This window comes from Rhipicephalus sanguineus, chromosome 10 (genome assembly GCF_013339695.2).
Source record: "Rhipicephalus sanguineus isolate Rsan-2018 chromosome 10, BIME_Rsan_1.4, whole genome shotgun sequence".
In the NCBI taxonomy this organism is placed as follows: Eukaryota; Metazoa; Arthropoda; class Arachnida; order Ixodida; family Ixodidae; genus Rhipicephalus; species Rhipicephalus sanguineus.
In genome coordinates this window covers 151,495,856-151,514,326 of record NC_051185.1, presented here as the reverse complement: position 1 = coordinate 151,514,326, position 18,471 = coordinate 151,495,856, and the positions used below count along the sequence as shown (strand labels likewise).

The 18,471-nt window shown below is 47.3% G+C and overlaps 1 protein-coding gene across 1 annotated transcript; it reads left to right on the top strand.

Moving 5' to 3' along the window:
- The first annotated feature begins 277 nt into the window (after nucleotides 1–277).
- Nucleotides 278–10,934, top strand: LOC119406827 (sodium- and chloride-dependent glycine transporter 1-like). Its single transcript, XM_037673561.2, has 6 exons — nucleotides 278–398; nucleotides 1,644–1,775; nucleotides 6,135–6,310; nucleotides 7,716–7,885; nucleotides 9,815–9,942; nucleotides 10,801–10,934. The coding sequence occupies exons 1-6, from the start codon at nucleotides 278–280 to the stop codon at nucleotides 10,932–10,934; spliced, it is 861 nt and encodes a 286-aa protein (XP_037529489.2).
- The last annotated feature ends 7,537 nt before the right edge of the window (nucleotides 10,935–18,471 follow it).

The window sequence follows — 18,471 nt, the reverse complement described above, 5'->3', positions numbered from 1 at the left end:
ACTATGTTTACCGAAGACAGCTCCTGGACCAGATGCAATTACGAATTCAACTGAGGGTACTGATTATTATATTATCTATTACTAAAGAAAGAAACTTTTTTGTCAATTATTATATACATTTGATCGCGCACCAAAATTTCATATAAAATTTGTAATGTTTCTATTCTGTGACCTCCCTTATTCTAATGTACTATAACATTTTATAAGACCACCCAATTCTTGGCTGATCCGCGACAGTGGGTGTGAGCCATAGTTGAAGGTGAACAAGAACAAGATCATGAAGGACGTGAAACTCGACCGCTTCTCGAAATGGCTGTATCTGCACCGCTGCGTCGCCATGGTGATGGGTATGGGAAGCCTGTGGCGCTTCCCGACGCTTGTCTACGAAGAGGGTCGCGGTGAGTTGTTTCTCATGACGCACTGTTGGCGTCATTACAGCGCGCTGCCGAGCACTCGAGATGCATGCTTAACATTAATAAAATATTTGTGGCGCAACTGAGACAAGCAAGAAAACAATAGAAGACAGGATAGGACGCAACACTTTCAACTAGTCTATTTTCCGCGTATCCCTCAAATATATATGCTTCCAGATATGAGCACAAAGAAAGGGCGCAGCAAAAGTGACTATCACAAAGCAAAATAAACAACCTATCGAACAGCGCTATCTAAAAATACGTATTCATACTTGTACAAAGATATTGAAAGAACAGTGACGTGTTCATCTCCCATAAGTTTGTGATATGCCTCAAGTACTTCACGTGCTAACATTTTCCTGCTTCTTCCTATCACACGAGTTTCTCCGAACATCGGTGCGCAGCCGCACGAAGCAGAATGGAACGGCAGATGTGATTACACACCATTCTGAATCGGCAGTATATGCTCCCTAAGGCGATCATTAACACAGCGGTCTGTTTGGCCTATCTATAGGCCAAACAGACGCTATGAGCCAGAGGCGAAGGTATGAGCCAGATGCGGCGATTCAGCATAGAGGAGGAGGATTCATGTAGTACGGACGGCAGACGACGATCGTCTTTCGACGACATTTGCAGCGAAGAACGCAGATACCCAATATTTTCTGGGTTTTTTTTTTTTTTTACAGCAGAGCTGTTATGCTCGAGGCTTGCCGTGTGTCGTAGAAAGTTGTCAACATAATGAACCGCCACGCGCTCTCTTCGTCCTGTTCTTCCTCTTTTGCTTCACTACCAAAACACGCGCGCCAATTTGTCCGGCGTGAGATGCAATAACTCTAATGGGCTAGAGAACTAGTACAGAGAGCGTGAGAAACAAAAGCAATTTATTGGCGAAAAAAATATATCGGCGAGGCGACATTCAAACCGGTGTACCCACGACCCGAATGCGAGCTTCGTAGCTACTTGGCTATGGGGTTTTTTTTTTTCTTTCATGTTATGTATTCAACATAGGTACGGCACTTGGGAGCGATTCAAAACAGACAGAGAACTAGGATGTTCATTCTGCTCGTGTAGCGGCATAATGACGAACACATAGCACTAAAGAATTCGCATTCAACTATAGAGTGAATACATAGCGTAACGCCCCTTATTTGAATATTTGCCTTTTTTATTTGCCTTTTGTGTGCCTTTTTTTTCACTTTTGCACTCATCACTTTTCTTTTTCTTCTGCAGGCGCCTTCCTGATTTGCTACCTCATCATGACCTTCCTTTTGGCCATGCCTCTGTGTCAGATAGAGATAGCTCTCGCCCAGTTCTCGGGTTCCAGCATCAAGGCTCTGTGGAAGTGCATGCCTCTCGGACGGGGTGAGCGTTTGCGCAGTCGCACATGCCTTCACCAGTGCAACAGCTGAGCAGTGATTTCAGTGCGTGATACAAAAAGCTTCCTAGGAAGCGCGAAAGAACCGGTGCATACACGTGGTTCAAACGCTGAGTAGGACACTCAGAAGTTACTTCGTCGTTTATTTTAAACAATTGCATTCTTTTGCAGCAGTGTCAATTCTTTACTTTCACGCTTCGGACAATCGTTGTGACCACTTGCGGTAACGCACCATAGTTTCTTTCATAAAGGGGGCATTCGCAAAAACATTTTTTCTCACTTTAACGTAATCATCGCGGCTGCCGACTTTCTCGCTTTTGTGATTAGGAGTTCTTGATCAACCAGTAGAGGGAGAGCTATCATTTGGGCAACTCAAACTGCGCTGCACTCAACTCGAACCACATATTTATGTAGACACAACAATAATGAGAACTAACAGACTCTCTTAGTTCTCATTAATGTTGTGTCTAACAAAGCAAAACGAGCCCTTAATTAAGATTGTCCTTCTTTCGGATATCGATGTACCTTTTTTACAATTCTGATATGCTTAGGAGCCATGACGAATACTAGCGGTTTCTTGAGAGGAACACCTCAATCCTGGAAGCGAGGGTTTGCTTCAGAGGAGTATGACTTTCGACGCTTTATTTCAGCAGAGATTAATATAAACGCAGCGTTCTGCTTCAGGTTTGGTCGTCATCTCGAAACCGTAGGGAGAAACAGCGCCCAACCGAGGTCCCAGATGACCCACAAAAATCGGCGAGCGGAAAACGTTTTTTCCGCAGTGAAAACTTGCTTCACGTGCACCAGATTTCTTCAGTTGTATATGGCCAAGTTCTGGCGGATGGCATACAAGAGATGTGCAGAACAACGATTTTCGCTTAACCGATTATTTCGAATAATCCAGCGTTCTTTCTTCGAAAAAAATTTACAAGGCGTAAATGTAAACGTAAAGGTGTATGATCACGTTGACATGGCAAAATCACGTGAGCAGTTTTACCACAAGGACAACACCCCTCGCGAAATACACCAAAGTATGCCATTTTTGTACTTTCAAAACAAAGGGGTCTTTCACTAAATTTTGAGACCGCCGTTGGCCGCTGTTGATGAAATAATACACTTCTTGCGTAAGACAAACACCGGGACCTTTGAGTGTGTGTCTCTTTTTTCGCTCAGTATATTTATTAATGTTGATATATGGATTCCCTATTCCAATGTTCACAATACCGGACGGACCAACTCGCAACTTCGCTGGTTTCCGTCTTCACAGTAATGGAACGGCTCTGAATTTTAAAGGGACACTAAAGGCAAATATTAAGTCGACGTTGCTTGCTGAAATAACGGTCCAGAAACCTCGCAGTGGTACGTTTGTGCTAAGGAAGTGCTTATTTTGAAATGAAATCACGTTTTAGTGGTCCGCATCGCTTTAGCGCACTTCGAGTCACCCGCTTGAAAGCGGTGTTTCTCGCGTCACTACTGCCGTGCCCAACGTTGCCCGCCTTTACTGCGCGGCGGCGTGCACTGGCGGCGTGCGTCTTTCGGGCATCCGGCAACACACATGCATGCGGCATTTTGTCGAACTTTCTGTCCGAGGGACTTTCACGAGCGTGCGAAACACATGCGGCAGTACGCGATACCGAAACTACCACTGAGACGTGACCGCGTGAGCGAAGCAGGGCGCCGGGCGAAGCGCAGTTCGGCGAAAACGGAACTTTTGAACCACGCGAGCCGTTCCCCATGGCAACGCCAAAAAGGTTCTTTTTTCCACGGATGAAACAGAAACGAACAAGTAGCATTTTATTACGTCTCTTGATGCACGGAAGGTTGTTTTTTTTTATTGCAGCTAGTTTGATTACGAGTGATTAATTGTAGTCGAACTCTCTCTCACGTCATCGGGATCACTTCCAAACTGTGCCGCTCGTCGCGCTCATCGTGTGATACATTTAGCTTAAATTCTCGTTAAGTAGGGCACTGCTCTTGATAACATTGCCGTTTTAGACGTTGTACACATTGAGCTTCCACTCCGACATAAATTGTTATTAGCCATGTCTGTTGAAGGTCTCTGGCCGTCACGCAGAGCCACGTTACCCCACCGGTTTCCCGCTGGGTCACATGGCCTTGCGGCGTGGCGAGAATGAGCAACACCCTCTAATGAGGCTCGGTAGGAAAGGGAAAGGGCTGCGCCTCGCCGAGAGGGGCGAGAGACAGGATCGCTCGGAGGGGGAGAAGGTGAGGAGAGTCACTGTGCGCACTCAACTCCTAAAAGTAAAAGTTATACGCTCGCTCGGATAGGGAGAAGGTGCACATTCGGCGACGCTCATCTTGATGCAAAAAGGCGGGCGCCCTAACAGACACAAGGGAAGAAAAATGACGACACAAGCACACGCACATAACTGAAAGTTCATTGAAAATAAGGTTCAGCTGATTATTCTTAGCTCTCCTGGTTGTCTAGGATCAGCTTGATTATCATGCTTACTGCTGCTTCAATGACACACACATGGTGTAGGCATTATGTGATACATACATATTTATTTTTTCCTCAACACCATTTCTCTGTTGCCACAAAGACGGCTCGGCGGTCAGTGTAGTAACACGCTGCCTTCTCTATGTCCCCAACGCACGGTGCAGCTCCGGCAGTTGGGGCCATAGAGACGGCAGCGTCGTCTCGTGCCCGGTCCTAACGCCCGGCGCATTGGGACCGGGCAACGCCCGGCCCAACGCCGGCGCCAGTATGCCTGCCACGGCTATATGACGTCACTCCGCTGGAATGCGCAGATCGGAGAGGCGCGCGCGGCGGCAGCTGCTCCGGTGCGCCAGCTGTGCGCCATGTGACGTCACTTCTCGCGCATGCGCAGCACGGTACTCGGACGTGCACGCGAAAGTGGTCGAGGTCGGCCAGTGTAGCTAACGCTGCGAAACAACGCATATACAGTTTACACATTGAGCACGTGGTAAAGTCCTAAATGTTCAAACCGAACTTGACACCACTTTTGATTACTCCTCCCATATACGTCGTACCTGCTGACGTGTCAGTTTTTATAGCTATTGTTTTGTATGAGGATTCCTCTTGATTTCTTTAGTTTTTTGCGTGTAAATCATAATTGTGAACATATTTTGGCTCGACTTCGGGAAAATTCGCGATGTGCTTGCTTTTGCGACCTGTGTTTATATTCATGTTTTCGCGTAGGGCTCGCCTTTACATAAGTGTACGCGGGTAATCGTCGCTCTGTCAGGCTTTCTGTGCCTTCACGCCGATTTTGCAGGCAACTACGTATACTGGTTTCCTGAAATAAACATGAATGGATGAAAGGTTTCTCTCGCCTAAGGCCTATGACCGTGTATGCGTGTCATATGGCCGTGTAATAGAGCAGTAACGTCAAAGGAACGTGCACAGTTGGCGCAGCACTGCACGATGTGCGGCTGCTCACCCTTTTTCGTTGATGCGACCACTTTATCTAGATATCGACGAATAATTTATTAATTAATCGAGTATTTTAAAAAATCAGGAGATGCGGTGATCGATGGGTCAGCCACCCGTCCACTTGCTTAACAGAAAATGAGTACTCCTACTTGAGTGACACACTGCGCTAACATTCTTGGTGTTCCCACCCCCCGCTTCCTTTTTTGTTTTGACGCAGGTGCCGTCACAGGAATTTGCTAGTGTGGAAAGCCATTTTCTTTTTTAGGAGAGAGAAGCATAACTACGTGCTCAGTGTGTAAACTTTAGATGTGTTCTTTTTTTCTATAAACTTCCAGTTCCGAGTGTGCGCTTGTATCGATATTTTTCTTCCTTTGTCCGTGTCTGTTAGTATGCCGCCTCATCAAACTTCCTCGACAAGGCGGCCATGGCATGCACAGCAGAGCACTTGCAAATCTGCTTGCGTTCCAGCACAACCATATGACACTAATACGAGTTTTGGGTGAGTGGCCGCATGGAATGGGCCACGGCCGCGCTGGAACGGTATACCGTAGCGTTCCAGTGCGGCCGTGAATGAGCATACCGCCGCGAGGGATCCAGATGGCTTAACCTGAAGAACAAAGATATCCTTACTGTAAACTGCCCAAAATTAGAAGCAATATATAATGCCTGATAAAAGGGGTGATAGGAGATGCGATAGTACAATAAAGCACTATTACCACCACATATCTTAACATGGAGTTAAAAAAAAGATAAAGAACAATGATACAACACAGAAATACTTAGAAAAGACTTGCAAAAGAGAGCAATTCAATAGCCTGACGAAAGGGAGCACCAGCTTCGCTCTTTCGGTGGCTTTTACGGAGTGGATCTGGCTCGATGTTTAATTTTAAAGAAAATGCCGTCTGACACATTTCGTTGACTTCGGCAGGCATTGGTGTCGCTGGCTGCTACAGTGCTGCCTTGGTGAGCGTGTACAACGCATTGGTGCTCGCATACGCCACGATGTACTTCTGCGACAGCCTACTATACCCGGAGTTGCCGTGGACCCAATGTGGACCCGCCTGGGGCGCCGACGGTTCTTGCTACGGACTGATGGACGCCCAGGTGTGTGCACTAGCTACGAACGCCATGGACGACACTTGCGAGAAAAAAAAAGGCGAAAACGCGTGCGCTGCGACTTAGAAAACAGGGCGGTGCACATCATCGGCACTAACCGTTACTTGCAATGTGTGTATACGCTTCTTCGGCTTTGGAGGCACCTGCATTCCCCGCCACTGTGATCTATGGTTACGGCGCTCGACTGCTTACCCGAAGATCGCGAGATCAAATACCGGCCGCGGCGGCTGCACTTCCGATGGAGGCCAATACGTTTGAGGTCCGTGTGCTTAGATTTAGGTGCAGTTAAAGAATCCCAGGTGGTCGAAATTTGCGGAGCACTCCACAACGGCATCCCTCATAATTATATCGTGGTTTTGGGTCGTTAATCCCCAGATATTTCTTGCGAATCAACAAACACTCATCAAAGTTGCAGCGAAAAAGTAATTTATGACGTTTTGAGACCACTACGGGTCTCTTGTTCACACATACAAGCGTAAGAAGTTGGGCCATGTCTTTATATGCGTAGTAGACGGCGCAATGATCTGGTGTAAGTATCGGGTAGATTTCCACGTGTCCTATTTAGTGTATGAGGCGTCGACTGGATTAATAATGATCCCAAAAGAAGGCGAGATGGCAGTGATTTTTCGTTGCCGATGACAGTCGCTGAATTCCAATCAATGTTGTGACCCGTGTTGAGATGTTCAGCTAGTGCGTTGGCAGCAGCATGTCCCTTAGCTACATCATTTTGGTACTGCTTGATATGCCGCTTGAAGTTGCCTGATTCTCCTATGTATGATGCGCGGCAGTCTTGACATGGTATCTTGTATACCACTCCAGGGTAGCATTCACGTTCCAATGGATCTTTAACGCGGACCAGCTGGCTTCGAAATTTCTGCGAGGACACGTGTGTTTGTTTGTATACATACATACATACATGCATGCATACATACACACACACATACATACATACACACATACATACATACATACATACATACATACATACATACATACATACATACATACATACATACATACATACATACATACATACATACATACATACATACATACATACATACACACACACACATACATACATACATACATACATACATACATACATACATACATACATACATACATGCATACGCACATACATACACACATACATACATACATACATACATACATACATACATACATACATACATACATACATACATACATACATACATACATACATACATACACACACACATACATACATACATACATACATACATACATACATACATACATACATACATACATACATACATACATACATACATACATACATACATACATATGGATGTGTGTGCGTGTGTGTCATCTGGGTATGTGTACAGTGGAGCCTTTTACCGTCCAGCTCTTATGTGGCCGTACAGCGAGGCCCCCGGTGTATCTGATGTCGGGATTGCTGGGCCGCAGCAGCCAAGGCCCCGATGCCGTGCCTGTGCTGAAGTTCCCGGCCATGCCGGTGAATGACACACTACGCTGCAAAAACGCCACGCTGCCGTCGTCCGAGCAATTCTTCTAGTGAGTGCCATCCTCCGACCGATCACAAGCGTTCTGTAGCCACCCTACACCAGCATAGAATCTATACGCGTCATCAACGACGTGAATGCCTCTAATTGGTACTTGTGCATAGTATTGCGAGAGTAACTACAGCGATTCTCCAAACGGAAATTTACCCTCTCGCATCGCCGTCGCCGTGACGTTCCGTACAATGCTGATGCGCGATAAGATTCTATCACGCACTGCGCCAAGTTCGCGGTAGAAGTAAGTGTGATACTCGCAATCTAACGGCGCGCGACAAGGGTGGTGGAGGACGGTTGCGCGGGAGAGGACGTCGTCTTCGCTAGTGCGGCAAGTCGTGGTGACTATGGCGTGTTTCCGTGTGGCTGAGCGCTATCTTTCAGGTAACCTTCAGCCGGAGCAACTGGTGGGTGAGGATGGCTGGTGACTTCGTATGCGCTGTCATGCCTTGAGCCTGTTGTCGCGTTATATGAAACTTTTGGAGATTCTTTGACTCAAGAGGCAAAGCGAACAGTTTCCTCACCTCTGTCGTTGCTGCTAATCACTTGAGCGTCGTGATAGCGGATGATCGCGGTCATCAAGTGAGGTATAACCTATATTTCCTGTGCACGCGTGAATTATTGGTATGCGAATGTCCACCGCAGTATATGCGGCTGAACTACGAACCTTACTTTGTGCAGTCTAACACGTTGTCGCTCTCAGTTCCTCGCCTTTCTTGTGAAAGAGCAACTTATTATTATTATTATTATTATTATTATTATTATTATTATTATTATTATTATTATTATTATTATTATTATTATTATTATTATTATTATTATTATTATTATTATTATTGTTATTGCTGTTGTTGTTGTTGTTGTTGTTGATATTACTAATATAAGTAGTAGTAGTAGCAACACAGGTAAAAGTCGATCTAACGAAACACATTTTTTTCGAATTTCCCAATCTAACGAAGAAATTACCACTCCCCAGAAAATATCCATTTACGGTTCAATGTTGGCACCCGATTTAACGAATTAATTTGACCACGAAACTCGCTTTAACGAAGGTTTTGCTGAAGTAGCTCAGTGAAAAGGCGGCGATTTTCTTCTAATTTTACCGCGACGTGCGCTAGCGTGCTCTCTAACGCTGTCGTGTTAAACAATTCACGCGCCCTATAGTTACAGCCCCAGCTTTACTTTGGCGAGGCCGCAAGCCGTACCCATGCACGAAACAACGGACGCGGCAGTCGGTAGTGCTCTTAAGTACCGGATGGTGCTAGGGGCGGCGGTGGTTGTTTTTTTTATATTTCATGGCTTATGCGACAGGCAGCACTGATTACCTCCTCGCATCTTTCCCGTTCGGCCAGCACGCGCAGTGACTCCATTTGTTCTCCGCGTGATCGCACATCGATAGCCTGCCGTAGCTTCACGTGACCGTCTACCTGGCCTGCATCGCCCAGACATGGTGTCCCCTATGTCAAGGCCACCCTCGGGCTGTCCTTGCAGACATTTCAGACGCGCGGTTGGGTTGCCGCCAAAAGGAATGCCATGGTAGCCTTCTGGTGTCGCTACGTAACAATATAAAGTTGTCTAAGGAAAAAAAATGCTTTTCTTGGTTTTACGAAATTCCCTATTTGACGAAATAATTCCAGCGTGTCGTTTCGTTAAATCCAGTTTCATGTGTAGCAGTAGTAGTAGTAGTAGTAGTACTAGTAGTAGTAGTAGTAGTAGTAGTAGTAGTAGTAGTAGTAGTAGTAGTAGTAGTAGTAGTAGTAGTTGTGGTAGTAGTACATGATAACAATGCGAAGCCTCTGAGTACATATTATTCGCATACAGTATTCCTCTGTACCATATTACTTTCACTTCTTTCGCATTAGACTTGTTGCTGAGTTGCGGAGTAGTGACCCCGCCCTCAGCAATATCTAAAGGGTTTCCGTGCATGCAGCAAGCGTGTGCTGTCGTTGAGTCCGAGCATCGAAGAATTCGGGCACTTCCGGCTGGACCTCGTCTCCTACCTGGGCGCTGTCTGGCTCATCACCTTCTTTCACGTTGTGCGGAAAGTTTTTCGTCAAGGTGAGAGCCTCCAGCATTCTAGGACTCAGGAGGGTTAGTTTTTAGTCGTGGGAATCAATACCTCAGCAGAAGAACAACATTTCCGCAGTAGACGAGGCAACCTTAACCCTTTCAGAGGCTACCTACGAAGAACTGTCTGTAAATGCGTCAAATCGATACAATGTTATTTCAAGGCACTCGATCTTATATTGCAACAAAAATAATGTCGTAACGCGTTAATTTATGTGTGTTGTAGTAATCTTTCCGAATTACTTTGTAATGAAATATCTATCTTAACCAAATGATCTACAATAATCGCGAAGCTTCTCGAACGATCAGGCGCGGTTTGCGCTGAGCGTTGCGGACAGTCTTTGTGGGCAAAAACCGCATACAGCAAAAGTGATAAGAAGAAACGCACGTGGCAATATTGCGAAGCCACCCGTGCTCTGTTTTTGCATATATAGAATAAAATCTCGGGCTAGTAATATAGTGCAAATTCGTTTTCGCTTATATCCGTATTAAGCAAAAAAAAAATACACGTTTGACTTGGGTTGTGGGAACCTGCACGTCGAACGTCTCCTCGAATATGATAGTGCCTTCAGCAAAGTCATAATATGCAACAGTACACTGCAAATGAAGTTAAATGAAGAAGCTCAATGTGTCCCCCTCTTTATTAGCCCCTAGTCGATACAAATAACAAAAGCAAGTGGTGCACACAATTGTGTACACAGCGTCTCAAAGGGCTAAGTTTCCGTGCGTGACACCGGAGCCAAATTCACCCCTGGTGGGTCGATTAACCCTTCATGTGGCTAAATGTTATCACAGGCATATATATCCTTCGAGAGAGTTTGGCGATTCTTTCATCTCGCCGCTCTCCAGGCTCCGCCCCAGCGCCGCCCACTTTTCGGGACGTGCAACCAATCTCCCTGCCGGCCGCGGCAGCGCCGCGCAGAGCGGCGGAGACGAGCCGCCATATTTACACTATCTCTGAGCAGCGCGTGCGGGACTTGTAGATTCATCTTGGTATTCCCGCGTAAACTGGGTACATGATATGGTTGTTGCGCGCTTGTTATCTGAAAACGTAGCTCTGAAGGAATCCGATGGTTTACGCTTTAAAAAAACATGGCTGATCCCTCTGTCATAGGAATCGGTATAACACGAAAGTGAAACGTGTCTTCACAGACGTAGTTGAGCGTTTGTTGCGCATTCTTTCGCCCCAAGGTCGAAGTAATGAATGCTACAGCAACAAATTCTAATGTCACGCGAAGAACGGCAAGCAGCTCGAAACATGCAACGCGCTGCTCAAGCAGAAAGGACGCACGGAATGAACATACACAGGATGAGAGCGAACTAACTGTCACATTTGTAACTTATTTCTGCGTGAGCACCGCGCTCCATTCGCAAAAGCGACCGCTGCAGTGAGCCAAGTGACTTTCGTGCTCTCAACGCGAGACGTACATACCACCGCGATCACGAGATAAGCGCACGCACAAGCAACCACGCCATGTAGACGCGGGCGCTCGTCGCAACGGCGACGACCTTTCAAGCGCGCTCTTCGAGCCCTTCGCGCCATCTCGCTAGTGATAACGAAAACACGTTGTAACATAGATCTCTGAGTACAGCCACCGGCAAATGGTGTATACAGTAAAACCTCGGTGATACGAATCTCGCGGGATCCCTAAAAATATTCGTATCATCAGAAAATCGCATCACCAGAAGGTATAAAAAATTAGCATGCGACAAAAAAAAGATGGCGTACATGTTCATTTATTCTTCTTCGGGGCCGCAGCAAAGTCACGAACAGCTCTGAATGATTGCCAGTGAAGTTTTTAGACGTCAACCATCATAGTCCCACTCTTACATACGCGGCCCGTGCGCGCGTGTTTAATTACGAACCAGGTCTGTTGTGACCCTCGACAGCTAGTAGCCCCTTCCGAATCTTAGTATGCTTTTTCGCATTACGCCGAAGTAGTGCGGCGAAAATGACTTAAGAAGCGCTTTGAAGCGATAGATGAAGGCCAAAAAATTTCACAACGGCGGTCACCTTATTATTTTCTGACCGCGGTGGTGTTTGGGATCTTTTTCGAGAGACTTACGACCATGCACGCACAAGTTCGTCCCCAACAGTCGTGCATGTTGACGTTGTGAGGCCTAGCTCCTTCGCGAAGACCGTCCTTGTCTTCTTTGGGTCCTCGTCCGCCTTTCATAGGTTGTCTGATGCACGAGGACGTCGCTTGCATGGAAGACATGGCTTGCAATCTAAACGCGAAGGCACACGGAGGAGCATTAGGGCCTCCAAGATTCGCGCACACAATCTCGGAGTCTACGACACATCACTGTAGGTTTACTCTGATTAGTGTGTAAGGAAAGTATTTTTCTTACACCGTGATCCTGACCAATTTGCGGCACGGCGCGCATGCCCGCGCTTGCGCTTCTTTGCCCGCACATGCTTGGCGCGTCTTCCGCGAGATCACGGACAGCACTTCTTCGTACCTGCGCGGTAGCGTACGTTCGTATCAAACGTCGCGGGGTGAAAATCTGTTCGAAACAACCGTACTCCATTACATTGCAGGCCAATGGGCCCTCCGTGACAATGATTGACCGGGCCCTCCGTGACGCGAGAAATCTGATTCGTTCTTGCGAGACGCGAAGTTTTCGTGAAAATACGTCGTAACTCGCGCTTTGAATGCTAGCCCACAGCGTACGCATACTATTAGCTTAGCGAGGCTTTCTGTAGCCACGTAGGTTAGTTAAATGTTATCGTCTGACATATTCAGTTGCAGCTCACCCTGTTTTACTTGTGTATAGCATTGGTCAGTGTTTCCTGTAGTGCGTGAATCCCATGACACCCTGCCCGGGAGGTCTCGCCGGCTCGCGATGTGCTCTTATAAAACTGAGCGATCTCAAGTTGTCGATACATTAAAATAGGGCCTCTATCCTTTGTCAGCAAAGCGCTGTTACTAATCGTGCGAGCGACGTTTCAATCATTCCAGGACGCGTCTGCTCCACGCCTTTCGTGGAGCCAATGCTTTCCACGCCGTCCTTCGCCAGTGTTTTGGTTTCATAGCCAGCGCTGCGCCGCTTGTTATTGTACGTTTGTTGATAGGTGGTAGCACACTGCAAGCGATTTGCTCGTTGACCGATCTGAGAGCGAAATGTTCTCCGCGCCCAGACCGCCCAGACGTCTCTGTAATTGTAAACGTGGTGACGCGGAGTGGCCGAAGTTGTTCGGCGGAGGAAATTCTTCAGATTGCTTTCAGCAGTGATGTTGAAAGAAAGCATCTTGACGACGAGGATTTTTCACTGGACGTAGAAGACTGTGAAGACATCGAGAGTAACAGCAACGATGAACGATGAGCTGCTAACTCACGAGGAGCGCGTTGCATTTCACGTCCCCTCGTGCGTTAATGTTCTTTCACGCTCGTAAGTCACTTTGATTGTATTTAATGTATAATATTCTTGAGCGAGATCAAAATAAAAGCACAGTTCCTCTTGTGCATTGCATGTATCACAATTATTGTGGATATTATGGAGCGCCGCATGCCGCCAACACGCTCGAGCTCGACCAGCGAAGCGAAATGGTTAGAGAGATAGAACATGCAGTCATGCCGACAGTCCATGCCTCTCGGCTAACTTCTTCGACTTTGCGAAAAGGATACGTGTGCGTTCTTTTCGATATTCATATTTCGATCGTGCTGATCGAACCTGGAACATGCTAGTGAAGTGAATTGCACACGGCTAGAGTTTGAGCATGGCTGTGACACAAGCGCTACTGAATGGGATGTTAAATGCTTGTGTTCCGTTGAAGACGTAAGTCCGCGTTCCTGACTGCGCAAGTAATGACGACGGCGTATTATGTTTGCAAACCATCACCACGTTAAACGTGCGGTCCCGTGCAGCAGCGATGGCGCTACTCGCTGGCGGCCTACTACTGCGGCAAATCCGTCAGGCAGGCTCGGTACGTACTACCTCGGAGTGCCGTTCAGCTCATACGTCAATTTTAGTTCATGCAGTTTTATGTAACACGCACAGGATTTCGCAAAGCATCGTTATGCACGGTAACAGCTGAAATATAACCTTTCACAACGCAGCAAATAATTAGGTGACAAGTACTTAGCACTTTCCATGGTTTGGGAAAGTATTTTAGTCTCATATCCAATTCAGCGCAGCTCATTACTTCATCCGGTGTAAGTGTCACGGGCCGTACGTCCGCACGTACTATCTGTTCCTATGCTAACAAACGGGTTGACCCTCCTCCTGGCGCCATCTTGAAAAGCACGGCGCGCCACCTATAGTTCGTGGGCATTGCGAATACACTGGACGAGCGCGAACTAACAACTGCCACAGTTGTTACTTATTTCTGTTTGAACAACGCGCTCGTTTCACAAACGCGGCCGCTGCAGCGAGCGAAGGGACCTTCGTACGCTCTGTAATTTAAGCGCGGACATTGCGGTGAAATCACGAGACATACAAACAGACCCTCCCCCTACCCCCACTCCACGAGAAAAGCGCGCGCTCAGGCGACCATGCCCTGTAGGGCGAAGTGCACGGAGGCGTGAGCGCATCACTACGAGCGGAGCGACGACCTTTAAAGCGCACCCCTCGCGCACTTCGCGCCATCTCGCTGGTGAGCAAGAAAGCACGCTGAACTAAATGGTATATATAAATAGCACGCCGTTCGCATGCTGAAAGACGGTACTCTTCGTGGCCTAGCCGTGTAACGCCGTGCGCTGCGGAGCGAGAGGTCGCCCGTTCGATTCCGCGCGTCGGAACGTACTTCTAAATTATTATTCTTTGACTTTTGCATATATATATATATATATATATATATGTGTGTGTGTGTGTGTGTGTGTGTGTGTGTGTGTGTGTGTGTGTGTGTGTGACGCTATGAATGAGAGACGGGCCGTGGCTCATACGCCATCCTTTTTTCTATTCACGCGCACTTCTTCCTCGTCGGCTTCTACCAGACATTGCTGCCTTTATACGTCACAGGATTCCCCTCCCCCCGAATGAATGCGCGAGTTTAACAACAAAACATGAGCAAACAGAGTATTAAAGCTAAAATGCCAAAACGCGGAGTAGTTCCATGTCACAAGGGACTTCCGTGAAACTAGCACAAAAAGATTCACAGAGGAGGCCAGTCGTCCGGGGATATCAAGGAGAGCTCTGGTGGGCGATGCTGGCTGTTGCGTTCGGGACAACATAAGCATGCCTTGAACGTGGACAATAATGATGACACATTTGGTAGACATGTAACAAATGAATAGTATTGGAGCACCTTGTAGAGACGGCAGCTCAGATGCCGTAGGCGTCGCTTTGTGGTGACTGATAGAGACGCGGTGTTTTCACTTTGTGGTCCCGTTGAATGAGGCTGATGGGGTGATGGCTGTGTGCTTCCAGAATAGAAGGGTATTGTTTTGCGCCTTTTCAGTCGTTTTCTGTGGTGTTGTCGCAGTCATTTTGATCGGTGGCGCAGAAAACTTCCTTTACGGTCCATCCTGCGACTGAGGTGTCTCAGATGTTGAACTTGTCGTCGGTTTGGTCGGTGTCTTTTCTGACGACCTTCTTTATGCCGCAAGTGTGCTTTCGATGTATCAGTTCGCCGATGTTCTTGTTCGAGTAGCCGTTGTAGTCTATGAGATTCTTGGAGTTGCTTTTGTCGACACTGCTGCTTTTGTTGCGAAAGTTGGCGAGGTGGGCCTCTCCTAGGAGCACGAGTCTGGTTTTCCTTGCACGTTGATGTGATCGGTAGACAGTAGGCACTCGGCGTTCTATTGCAAGGCTTATCTGGTGATGAAAGTAGTGTGGCAGAATGATCAGAAAGCTCCCCAGATGGTTCTGAGATGCCGTTCATTATAGATGCTTCTAGCAGTTGGCAGCATGCGAGGTTCGATGCATCTGATCCTTCGGGGTTGCTTCGACTTTCGCTTATGTGTGCACTGATCAATCGTGACGGTGACTTCACGTTGCTTCTCCTTTCAAGTGGGTGAGCTTTAGACGATGATACCGCAGCATAGATGCCTCGGTTAGGTTCCGGTTGCGAATGCTGGTAACACTGCGTAAGTGTTGAATTAAAACCTTGTGGCGAAAGACACCTCTTGGACTCGTCCTGGCGTGACTGGGTATTTTCCCGGTGCGTCAGCTGCTCCATCCTAACCTCAGCGTGCTTGTGAGGCGGGCAGTGAACATTATGAGCAATCGAAAAGCCAAGTGACGGAAAACCAGGTGGCGGGCCACGGATGCGAGGTGAGGAACCACGTGCATCGGGTAGGTCAGTAACACCTCGAGTGCTGTAATGCTGTGACGGCTGAGAAAAGGCCGATTTCTCTGCACATGGGAAACCTGGTGGAAAGCTGGGTCTTTGAGGTAAAGGACCTGGATGTCTTTTAGTGAACGAATGCTTTAACTTGTTGCTTGGAAATTCAAAGGTCGTGCTCGTCGTCGTTTCACTATGATGGTAGCTACGAAGGGGATGCTTGTTACTGCGACGACAGAGTTGAAATGTCCCGAGTTGGTGGGTAATAGGCGAGTCTTCATGGTATCCTTTAAAACGAACGATCATTTCTTCTTTGATTTTCTTCCAAGATTCTTCGTTCTGAAAGATGTGTGTGAGGTAAAATTTGAAAGCCTCACCGGTGACGTAGTCGTTAAACTTGGCGACCATGTCCCGTTCCGACCATGATGCAGCGGAAGCGTGGCGTTCGAAGAGGTTGAACCAATCCTCCACGGGTCTATCGTCCGCTGAACCGGCGTACTTGGGGATGTCAAGGTCAACCGATGGTTCTGTCAATGATGCTGCCATGGTGATGGTCGTTGTGCGCTGCTAGAATCTGCTCTGTGGTCCATGCGTGGTTAGGGCGTCTTGCTGAGGACTTCGTCGATGACGTGCGGCTGATGAAGTGGCTGCCAGGTCTTCATCCTGTCGACTTGTGTGACGCTATGAATGAGAGACGGGCCGTGGCTCATACGCCATCCTTTTATTCTATTCACGCGCACTTCTTCCTCGTCGGCTTCTACCAGACATTACTGCCTTTATACGTCACATATATATATATATATATATATATATATATATATATACGGCCCCGGACGGCGACGCCAACGGCAAAAACCAGCCGATAGTGTCCATATAATTGCTCCAATAAAGTGTCCAATAAAAAAGTGCTCGAACATCTGCTCAGCAGTGACAAAAAATGTACCTTTGGGAAGAGAAAGGGAGGCACTGACCAACGCCTTCTCTGGTCAGTGCCGCCCGTTCTGTTCAAATATGCCACGTTTTTTCATTAAACATTCTGTTGATAGACAGCGCTTGCGTCGTGCACTTTCTTGTGTTTCGTGCCTTGTTTCCGCTGGCCGTTATGAGTTGCATAAACCTATAAGTGGGTGGTTGAGTGTAGCAAAGCAGCTCCTTCTTTGCGCCCAGGTCTCGCTCGCCCTTGTTCCCTTCTGCTTTGGTTGCGCCCTGCTGGTCATGACAAGGCTGTTGCTGCTCGACAACGCTGTCGAGGGCCTCCGCTACCTGTTCTCCTTCGAGTGGAAAAGCTTCGCCAATTTCCAGGTCAGTGCGAACTCCAGCGAGCGCTGTCATATCACTGCAGCCTCATGGATACGCTACTGGTGCACTATTTTCCATCCACCAAATTTGATACGGTATGTCTGGAAAGCAAAAGACATGAACTTCTTGCATGAAAAATTCGGCAGATCCCACGCCTTGTAGGAATAGCTTTCATGCGAAGCAATGAGCGAGTAGTTGTCTATGCTGCATTTTTCGGCTTTGATGCAAGCGTTACAAGGTGGATCGACGTGTTTTTGTAAGCGTAGTGGTTGTGTGCACATCGGGGCTTTACCAGGAACGTGGACTACGCTGGCGTTTATAGGGCAACTTATGGACTGACGTAGCATCAGCACTCACGTTGGTAGCGTGTTATCGAAACGAAGTGCACGCCACGGTGTAATGAGGTGAATATCATAATTAACTCTCGTTAGCGTATTCCTCCGGGGTCGAGCAACCCTTGAATATAGCTTGCTGAATCATAGGAATACAAATGCATTTTTTATTACACTTCTATAAAAGCGGAGCCAACACTGCAACTACGATTGACGTTAACCCGGCATGACACCTGTATCAAAGGAGAACATGTGCAATGTTTATTGCTTTGTTGGAAAATTGGATAGCCAGCACTGCAACCACAATTTTCGTTGCACCGACATTTCGGCTTCATATGGTATTTTTACAAAGCTGTTTGAAGACGTGAGGTGGCTCTGGGTTAGAATATCTGACTGCCACACAGAGTGCTTGGGTTCGATTCCTGCTTCGATCCTGATTTTTATTCTTTGCATTCTTCGGGTCAACGCTGCCGATGTCGGTTTTTCTTTACGCTCTCGCATTTAAATTACCAATGTCTGTTCTCGCCGTTCCTGGGAAGATATATACTGTCATTCACCTGCGGCATATACCCTTTTACCGTGGTCCGTGGTATACGGGTATTTGCCACACGTGTCTCGAGGCAAGGGTTTGACGACGTACGAGACAGGACTTTCAAGATATTC